The 10537-nt window shown below is 39.5% G+C and overlaps 1 protein-coding gene across 3 annotated transcripts in view; it reads left to right on the top strand.

Annotated features, from left to right (window-relative positions):
- The window catches only part of LOC104290502 (cyclin-dependent kinase 11B), a 16955-nt gene extending 7277 nt beyond the window's left edge, over window positions 1-9678 (top strand). For all 3 annotated transcript variants that reach the window (XM_009889605.1, XM_009889606.1, XM_009889604.1), the window contains exons 11-20: window positions 1-149; window positions 895-985; window positions 2629-2750; window positions 3089-3194; window positions 3799-3920; window positions 4923-5030; window positions 5991-6107; window positions 6385-6533; window positions 8100-8289; window positions 9319-9678. In XM_009889605.1, the coding sequence (XP_009887907.1) occupies window positions 1-149; window positions 895-985; window positions 2629-2750; window positions 3089-3194; window positions 3799-3920; window positions 4923-5030; window positions 5991-6107; window positions 6385-6533; window positions 8100-8289; window positions 9319-9411 (1247 nt within the window). In that variant the 3' untranslated portion in view covers window positions 9412-9678. The remainder of the gene's footprint in view (window positions 150-894; window positions 986-2628; window positions 2751-3088; window positions 3195-3798; window positions 3921-4922; window positions 5031-5990; window positions 6108-6384; window positions 6534-8099; window positions 8290-9318) is intronic.
- Window positions 9679-10537: the final 859 nt, after the last annotated feature.

Below are 10537 nucleotides of genomic sequence, written 5' to 3'. Positions count from 1 at the left end.
CAGCAGGAAGCGAAGTAGAAGAGGAGGAAGTAGGGGAGGGTACCCCTCATTCCAATGCCATGACAGAAGGAGACTATATTCCTGACTCGCCAGCTTCCTCCCCCATTGAATTGAAACAAGAGCTTCCGAAGTATCTTCCTGCACTTCAGGTAGAGGATCACCTAAAGGATGCTTGAGCATATCATAGCCAAAGGGATCTCCCCAGCTGCTTCGTTAATATCGCAAGCACATATTTGTGCATGGCATAGTTTATGGGCAGAATATGCCTTGCTGACTCAGCATCACAAAATACACACTTCTGTGTGAAATCTTGCTGTCTCTTTTGACAAGGGAAAAATGTACATGGAGCAAAAATGAGATTACTCTTTTAGCTATAGATAAGAATATAATAGCACATTTGATACTCCAGTATCTTGGTATTGCTACTTGGAAATAGATACTTGTGAGAGAAGAGTTCTGTTAATGTGAATGGAAACTGATGGGTGGTTATTCTTTTTGTAGCCAACAGTAAAGTGCAGCAATATGAAGAGAAAGCCTATTTTTATTACTTGAACTATGTGAAAGGTATCAGTCTAAGGTGCTGAGTTGCCGCCTTTGCCATTGTGGCAGAAATTTCAGTTTATTCTGTGCAAAAGTGAATGTGTGAGGAGTTAATGAAATAATGTAGTTAATCTGCTAAAATACAGACTCTGTTCAGCATTCCTTGAGAGAGCCAAGTAAAAACAAACCCCAAAGATACCTTTCTCACGTGGAGTAGCCATATTGTTGAATTCTCTTGGTAAATTTTAACTATTCCCGTGAAGTTGCTGAAGTTTACCTTATGTCTTATTTAAAAAAACTAAGCAAAACCCTCCCCCAGATGCTGGAGGAGTAAATGTCCGTCTGTTTTTTCAGGGCTGTCGTAGCGTGGAGGAATTCCAGTGTTTGAACAGGATTGAAGAAGGAACATACGGTGTAGTCTACAGAGCAAAAGACAAGAAGACTGGTTAGTATAAGTGGTCTCCAGTCATTATCTTCATGGTATTTAGAGCTGAAGTTGTATGCAAATTATGGTTCTCCATTTTTCATTGATGAACAAAATCTGTCTGAAATGCTGTCATCTTTATCAAGAATAATCTGTGCTTTTTTTAATAGGATGTGGACATTGACATAGGGGCTTCACGTGCAGCTCTTTGAGTTCAGAATTAATCTCTGTATGGGCCATGATGGTGTAGAACAGTTAAGAGGATTTCAGTTCTGGCTCAAAAGGCAGTTAGTTCTGGCTTGAGGTCTGCTGTAGATAGTTACCAGGTTGCAGATTTTAAAAATTTGATATAAGCGTTCCACCAGGCGTCACTGTAAGCACAGCTATGGATTAGGGAACTTATAAAGCAGCGGTTGGTGTGCAGTGAGTATATACTGCAGTACTTTGTAGAAAGAACTTTCACTCTTTTCGTTGTTTAACCTCTCTCTCAAAAAATCACTTCTGGCCTATACAAGTGGATTTATATTTTTAAAACTCAGTCTCTTTGCTTATCTGGTTTGTAATGGTAAATGTCGTGAAGAAATTATTGCATTTCCTATGAATGGCGCAAGAGCCAACCATCAAGTCATTTATGTTTTCCTCTTCCGTGGTGATTCCTCAAGTGAAAGAAATGTTTGCTTTGATAACTTAACAAAAACAGTGATTTTAGCATAGCACTTCTGTTTTCCTGGAAAAAGATAATGCACAGCAAGATAGATCTGTTCTTTCGGCTCTGACCTTGGTTTCCCTGTAGTGTTGCCGTCACTAGTGATAGGTTACTTGCTAGCAAGCTGGCCATTTTCAAGGGGAACGGTAGCACCAGTAAATTAAATGTCTGCAGTTTTTAATAGAGTTGGCAGGTGGTGAAGAGAGCTTGTGAAAAGTACCGTGTTCCAAAGCAGACCTAGACAGAAATTAGGGTTATTCTCAGGTTCCAACTGACAAGCTGTGATTTTAGTGACAGGTTTAAATTCTGGGTGCCGTGGTTCCTCTGTTTATTTTAGAATAATACAACCGTTTGGTCCCCTTTGGGGAGTGGAGGTATACAGTTGGCATCAGGGTTTCTCTGTTCACTTGTTTACTGGACGACTGCCATAAGCTTGTTTTTATTTTCCTTCTCTGTCTTGAGGCCTGCTCTGAGACTGACGTAACCGTTATTCTCTACAATATCGTGCAAAAATCATGATGTATTTAAATAATTCACTTCAGTTATGTGAATGTTTTGAGTAGCACCTTGGTTTCAAGTCAGGTCGTTAAATAGAGGTAAACTGCATTTGAGGCGTTTCTGCTGTCTTACCTTCCTAACTGTGGTGAAGAGTTGAGAGTTATTTCTTTAGTTTCTTTCCAGGTGACTTATATTGGAATGCACTAAAATGGATTGTTGTTTTGGATTTTATTCTTTAAACTTGGCAATCTTTTGGTGGTGGTGGTGGTTGGGGGTTTTTTTGGTGTTACTTTGCTAATGTGAGACCGACTCTGCTTCTCGGTTCAACAGGATGTCTCGAGTAATGGTTTTGATTCAAATAAATTTAAATTAGTGACAGAACACTGGGGGGTGTCTTAACATGCATTTTATTAGCTATGTGATGGGAAATCTGCAGTTAATAATTCTGTTTTCTTTGCAGATGAAATCGTGGCTCTGAAGCGACTGAAAATGGAAAAGGAAAAGGAAGGCTTTCCCATTACTTCTCTGAGAGAAATAAATACTATTCTGAAAGCACAACACCTAAATATTGTCACTGTCAGAGTAAGGCCACAATCTTCTGTTTCAAAAGTATTTTTGTTCTTAAAATAATCGCTCTTGGCTTTTAAAATGCCGTATAAAAATGTTCGCATTCGTAGCAGAGCTGGTTTTTGTAAACAGTTGTATACTGCCCAGGAAACTATAATAGATGTGACTTGTCTCTACACGATCTGATGTTTTGCAAAATTTAGCTTTTTTTTTTTCATAGAAAAATACATTTTCTATGGATTTTACCAATGGCAGTCTCCATTTATTCTTTTGCCAGTAAATTTCTAAAATTCATTTTTGCATGCTTTTTAAATACTGTGTGCTTGTTCTGATAATTTGTTTCTCTGTTTTAGGAAATTGTTGTAGGTAGTAATATGGATAAAATCTATATTGTCATGAACTATGTAGAACACGATCTCAAGAGTCTGATGGAAACAATGAAGCAACCATTTCTACCAGGTACTGTTTGCCGTAGTCTCCTGTAATTCTCAAAACTGGAAAACTGGCCACCGCAAACCTCAGTGCCTTTGGGCTGTACTGCCATCAGAGCGCTGGCTTTGTGCGGTGACGTGTATTGCCTTGGAATGTCCTGTGAGTGTTCTTTGGAACAGAGACTTCACTGCTTTATCTCTGTTCGGTCTGATTTTAGTGAAGATAGGATCGTAGGCTGGGAGTGCTGATATTCAGAGTGATATAATCCAGTTTGCATGCTTAGGGTAAAGTGGAGGTTCAGATGTGAAATTGAGGGCGTTTCCCCTGTGCTAAACTGGAAAAGAACACTTGAGTTTTAATTTTGCCCACTTTCTGTGTTTTTGAGAGGCATTAATTTCTGAGCGTTATTTGGATGCATTCCAGCTATCCAGATTAATTTTGCTTTATTGGCAACTCTGTGGGTTTAACTTCTTCTGTGACGTATTTTTATGGTGCAGTCTCAACTATGCTTTTAACTTGGCATGCCTTTCATCCTCCTGCCCCCTTCCCTGTTCTCCAAACAAACAAACAAAAAAAAAATAAAGATAGATTTGTTCTCCTAAATGTATTTGGCTTCTTTTTATCATTTCAGGTGAAGTGAAAACCTTGATGATTCAGTTGCTGCGAGGAGTCAAGCATCTTCATGACAACTGGATACTTCACCGAGACCTGAAAACTTCCAACCTGCTGCTCAGTCATTCAGGCATTTTAAAAGTAAGAGTTACGTGTACCACACTTATGAAAAAGCTGGTATTGCAGAATTACACTGCATTACAGCTACGCCAAGAGCTGGATAGAATGTTTTGTGTTAGTCTTGAGGAGGTGGGAGGTGTGGCTTGTAAAACATACTGTTGTGAAAGAGTAAACTTTACTATTTAAGTAAAGAAAAGAGATTGCCTTGCCACAACTGTAAGCTTTATGCTAGGATGTGACAAATAAGCATGCTCTAGTGAATACTGAATTCTTCATAGTGTGATTAGAAGTCTGAACAGTGTTCTCTTCCTGGTGATGCCACATACTATATCCATGGCAGTGGCATTTACTTTTTCTGTATCAGCATCATAGTGTTTGGACTGGGGGTGCTCTTTCAACTTGAGAGATTGTGAAGCTTAATAAAGAATATAAATCTCTGTAGTAGTGCTGAACTGTACAGTCACTGGTGGAGATGGAGATTCTCTTTACAAAGAAAAAGTCTTTAAAAAAAGTTGCGTGCTTTGAATATCTATCTAACATTTCACTGGCTTCTTACCAAAATCTAAGAGAAAAGTGGGACTAATAAGATCAGGACGTACCATTTTCAATTCTTCAATTTTACATGCCAATTATATATTGCCATTATTTACATCTTAACAGCTGTTACCATTGTTAAGCCTTTCCCTTTCTCGGGAAAACTGGAGTTTGAATTTTTTTTCTTGCTTGCAAAGTTGAAGTCAGCATCTGTTGCTGTTGTTTGGCTTTCTTTTTCCCCTTGCCACGTACGTTTTCTGTCAAGGTGATCAATATCAGGAACTCTTACTTGGCCTCAGGAAGGGAAAAATGTTTTTTCCCTTCAGTGGAAAAGAGAGGGAGGGCCCCTGAGGCGCAGTGTATGCTGGGTGGCTGGCTGGCTTTGAAGGCTGGAAGCCGTGCAGTAGCCAACATGGGCAACAGCTTGGCTCTGTGAGTAAATGGTATGGTCAACAGTGGTAATAGTGCTGATTGCCAATTCTCATTTAGGTGGGAGATTTTGGACTCGCCCGGGAATATGGATCTCCACTGAAGCCTTACACGCCAGTGGTGGTGACGCTTTGGTACAGGGCTCCAGAGTTGTTGCTTGGAGCCAAGGTATGTTCCTCCTTGTTCCTCTGGCTGCTGGGGGAATGCCTCTTCAGACTAACTTTATTTTATAATTTATGAACAAAGTATGAGTATGCTTGATTCTTTATATTGATTTAGAGATGGAAATTCTGACTCTTCAGTAGTATTTTTCCTAATAACACAGCTAAAAAATTCCATCTTCCACAGACGGAAGGTGGATGGGTGACAGATGGAGTTTTTCTCCTTTAGAATGCTGAGGTGGTAGTGCTGCTGGACTTCTCCTGGATTGATGCAAGCTCTCACTGTCATCTTGGGCAGCTGGATTTTTTTTTTTTAATCTAAAATTTGTGACACCTGAGAGCAGAACAAGGTACTGGCAACATTCTGGCAATGTTCCCTACTGATTACCTGTTTCTTAACTGAAATCTCAATGACATCAGTAGGGTTCTGTAGGGCTTCAGTGACAAGAACTATGCAAGAAAAAGATCCTGCACTACCACCAAAAAAATGGGTGCAAAAGTGAAGGAAGCCCTATGCTGTCATTCAAAGATGCTTTTGTAATAGGGGAAATGACTACATTTAAGAGAAGAGGTGTACCATGGCGACCAGGTTTTGCGCCCATAACCCGTGACAGCTGTTGTGGCAAAACAGGGGCTGAGGATCTCTGTGAGAGAGAGTGCAAATTAGAATGCTTTGCTAGTTGTGATGCTCTGTTTGTGAGTGAAAAAGAAAGGCAACATTGTGGAGGCTTTCACGTTTCAGCCTGAAGTATTTGTGTATAATTCACGGTAATTTTAACTTCTAAGTAAATACAGTTAAGACCTGTGCCTTGGGTATTGGAATGATTGTGCGTGTCCTGTTCAGAGTGGTAGAATCTTTAAGTAAAATAAAACCCCAAACCAAACCAACAAAACCAAAAAACCCACAAACAACTCGGTGAACGTATCTTACTGATTTTATAAGGTGCAATATATTCCTTCTTTTCAGGAGTATTCAACGGCGATAGACATGTGGTCGGTAGGGTGTATATTTGGAGAGCTGTTAACACAGAAACCGCTGTTTCCAGGGAAGTCAGAAATTGACCAGATTAACAAAGTTTTTAAGGTAACATTTTAATAACTTTGGATTCTAACTGACTGGTTTTAGAGGCAGGTACATCACAGTTAGTAATAAATTAAGTGCTTGTTGCTCTTTGACAGAGCCTTAATAAAAGGCTCATTACTCTGATTCTTGTTTTACCGTGCTTCTAGGAGGGCTAAGATCATGAGTTGTGTTTCGTCTGTTTTCTCTGGATACTTACCAACTCCTCTAGCTACATAATGAATAAGCAGAAGGGTTGCACTCTAGAATGAGTTTATTAAGGAGATATTTTAATTTACAGGATCTAGGTACTCCAAGCGAAAAAATCTGGCCTGGTTACAATGAGCTGCCAGCAGTGAAGAAGATGACATTCACAGAATATCCCTACAACAATCTACGCAAGAGATTTGGAGCTCTCCTCTCCGATCAGGGGTTTGATCTGATGAACAAGTAAGTGCTATCTTCTAGGGTGTCCTTGGGAAAACGTGTTCGCATGCTACGAGAGTGGTGGAAGATGACTTGTAGTGAAGTACGGTATTTCAGTGCCTTTAGCCTTGTCAGAACATGCTGATGCACTTGAAGTGACATAGTCAGTGACGTTCCTTGCAACAGCTTTATTCAGTGTACCAGGCTCTTAACACCTGCTGATAAACCTCAGTCCAAGATTATTCTTGCACACCTATATCCTAGAAGAATAGAAGAATGTTTTAGTAGTAGTTTTAGCTCGTTCATGTCATGTTTAATTATGTGGTGAGTCAGTGATCATGCAGTCTGCTGATGGATCTTGTTAAAACAATTAAATTACAGTTGAGAAAAGGAAACAGAGCAGTACATTGTAGAGATCATATTAAAGAATTAGGAAAAGCAATCTTGGTTTTTTCCTAGATTTTCCAAGTTCACGAGTTCTGTCACATCTGATGTTCTGGCATTCCTTTTAACTAACTCTGCTGGCCCATTCTGATTGCATTCCAGTTCATTTTTCTTTAAAAGGGTTGACAATGGCCTGAGAGATTTTTGTTCCCCTCCCTATCCTAATATTCCCTTTAAATTTTATGACGTGAAGTAGTGGAAAGGACTGAGTTTCAGATCTTACTTAGAATTTGTCTCTATTTAAAAAAAATACATTTTTAAAAAGTACTTTTTTTTTTAAAAAAGAAAAAAAGGGATTTTCAGTCTTTCCAATTTTTAAGAATTGTGCTGCTCCAGGTTTTTGAATGAGTTGTGATTAATTTACTGGAAGTTAGATAACCTTTCCGAAGGTCCATGAACAACTTGTCTTATTAAAGATGGATATCATATCAGTGTCATCTACTTCTTAATCGAATTGGTTATGACAGGGGTATGTCTTCATTATTTTGGGTAAGAATGACAACGCTATAGTACTCACGTGAGTCTGGAACTTAGAGAAACACATGAGTAAGTGTACATAAGGCGGTGGAACTCATTACATGTACAAACCGTGGATATGTGTTTACATAGTCAGGGCCAAATACTGTTTGGTAGGACAAATAGTACAGAAAAACATGTTTCTGTATTGCTAAAGGTTTAAAGTAACCACAGGCTGTACAGTGAAGTTACACTGTATGACAATATTTTGTGGTGTATTGGTATAATCCCAGTTGTTTTCTTTAAAAAACAAAGCAGCATTGTAAAATATTTTAACTGAACCATCCCGATCCCTTTTGAGCTCTATGTGACCACCCACAGATTCTGAGGTGTCTTAATGATTTGTAACTCTGTAAGCAGATCCCTACAAAACTACTTTTGATACGTAGTTCCAGCTGCAGTTCCATTAATCATACGTTCCTGTAGGAAGTGTGCTTTTAAAATCAGCCAGCTGTGCTACATCACCCATATGTCAGCAATTATACCCATTAATAGAATTCTTCGTTAAGAATCAGACAATTCTAAATTGCGTTTCTGAAGAACTTATAATTTTGAGGCTAAAATTTTTCTTCTTTCTGTCCCTCTGTCTCTCTTTTTCCTTATTTGATTGCCTTCCTAAATTCCTCTCAGCTTTTTGACATACTACCCAGCCAGAAGAATTACTGCCGAAGATGGGTTGAAGCACGAGTATTTCCGAGAGACTCCCCTTCCGATCGACCCCTCCATGTTTCCCACCTGGCCAGCAAAAAGCGAACAACAGAGAGTAAAACGTGGCACTAGCCCACGACCGCCTGAGGGAGGCCTTGGCTACAGCCAGCTGGTAAGCACAGCACATCGGGCAACTGACACAGACTTCTGAGCTCCTCGGCTGTGTCCAAATCCCGATTTTGGAAGAGTTCATGTGGACTGCATTTTGTTAGCCGTGGGGGTCCCGACTCACCTGTGCTTGCATGAAAAAGACACTATAGAAGCCCAGGTTGCCCTCTGTTCCTTTTCAAAGGGCAGGCCCAATGACTGTTGTATGCACAGAATCATAATTTCAGTACGTAATCTGAGAAAGAAATGATGCCTGGTTTTATCGCAGCACAGAAGAATTTTTCTTTTGAAAGTGTCCGTTGTTTTACACTTTCAACTAAGCTTTCAAAGCTGCAAATTTATTTTTGAAAAAAAAAAATGGAAAACCTGGTAAGTTACACATATCTTGTGGGTAGAAACGGTCTCTTTTTCCAGTATTTAGAGAAGAATTCAAAAAGGGCAAGGCTGGGGTTCTTTCTGTCAGTGGGGATTGTGCTGCCCGTGTTGGAAAACAAGCTGGCTGAAAAAGATGCCCTCGGAAGTATGGCACATTACAGTCTCGGGGGCCTTAATTACATCAACGGCTTGTTACTATTTCCATGTCTCAGCTGATGGAATGGCACCGGGTACTTATTGTGCCTGATTTAACAGATGAGGTAGCCTAAAAGTTTGTTTAGCCTGTATTTTGAGGGTATAAAAACTGACAAGGAGGGTGTGCAGAGTGTGTTTCATCGGAGGCTGAGTAAGTGTAGTTGACGCTTCCTTATACAGTGTCTTCACAATTCTTTTTCATCTTTCACAAGTGCAGTCAAAAGTAGGTATGAGAACGAGGAATACACTTGAGATGCCTTTAGCAAAGGTAACTTTTGAAATAGCAATGTTTAAAGATCATGAATGACACTCTGTATCAACCTTAGCTATGATGTCACTAAATCAAACATTTGTTTCTCATCTCCTAAACACACTTTATTTTTTTGTTGTTTAGATTTTTGTGTTGGAGAGGTAAATGCATCTGCACAGACACCGATAAATGAATTGTAACTGTTTTCCACAGGGTGACGATGATCTGAAAGACACAGGTTTTCATCTGACCACCACAAATCAAGGAGCGTCTGCTGCAGGACCCGGTTTCAGCCTCAAGTTTTAAACTCGACCTGAAATTGGAAAAAAAGCCAACAAAAAAAAAAAGAGAACTGTTCATGTGAGTGGATTTCTGAGTGCCCCAGTTCTGTTCTTCACGTCAGGGGGACTACATGTTTTTCACATGGGAAAACTCAAAAATGTCATCACAGATTCAAAGGCTCTTGCTGGGTGTGGAGGGTAACTGCTGCATTCCATTAGGACTGGAATTAACCCGAAAAGCCAAGGATCATTGCAAAATTTGACAAAGGAAAACTTGAAGTACAGTCCTGGAACAGTTTCTGTTTTCTTTTTAGGTCTTTTTTGTTGGGTTTGTTTTGTTGTTTTCCTTGTAAATTTGTAGAATTAAAATACATTTTTAATTGCTTAACAGTGTGAAGGATTTCATTTCTTCACATGCAGCAAACTTGGATGTTGGTGGCATTAAGTCTTCTAGGGTGGAAAGTTATTTTCCCCCGCCGCCCCCAAATCTGTGCTGACGCTAGTACAGCATGTCAGCCTGGGGAAACAACTTTATGTGTCTGAATATAGTTAGGGCAAACAAACCCATAGCAATTCTGAGGTTTCTTTCCTGTCGCGTGCCTTAGAAAGAGCGGGGCTGGGTTGGGCTCGATACTCACAATATTTTTGGGTGCACTACTGAGCTGAACACTAGTGTGTTGTGTACATGTATTTACAGTGGCACTGGTGCAAAAGATGTACTCTATTGTTTTATAAATCAAAGGACTTAATATGGAGACTTGCTACTTTATTTTCTGTAGAAAGTTCTTTTAAATATGCCCTTTTTCCTTAAAAAAAAAAGAAAAAAGAAAAGAGAGTTTAGCTTTACTGATTGTATAATGCCACATTCCAGTCCTTTCTCATAAGATGGAAGACCAGAGGAATCCTGTTGGGATATCAGTGTCTTCTGAGTTTCTAATTTCTATAATGCTATCATTCGTTTCTGGGAACGGGAAGATTTGGAAAATACCGGGGTATTGAGACAGTCAGACCTGGGCACCAGTCCAGGAAAAGGATTAACTTAAATTATAAACATTCTATCAGTTTCAGTGCATTTTAAAGAGTTTTCTGGGTAAAGGCCTTGGAACTGGAATGTGGATGTACTAACCTTGTGGGAAATTTTGAAAACAGTG

This window comes from Charadrius vociferus, unplaced genomic scaffold (assembly GCF_000708025.1).
Source record: "Charadrius vociferus isolate BGI_N301 unplaced genomic scaffold, ASM70802v2 scaffold477, whole genome shotgun sequence".
NCBI lineage: Eukaryota > Metazoa > Chordata > Aves > Charadriiformes > Charadriidae > Charadrius > Charadrius vociferus.
This window is presented reverse-complemented; position numbering and strand designations above follow the sequence as displayed.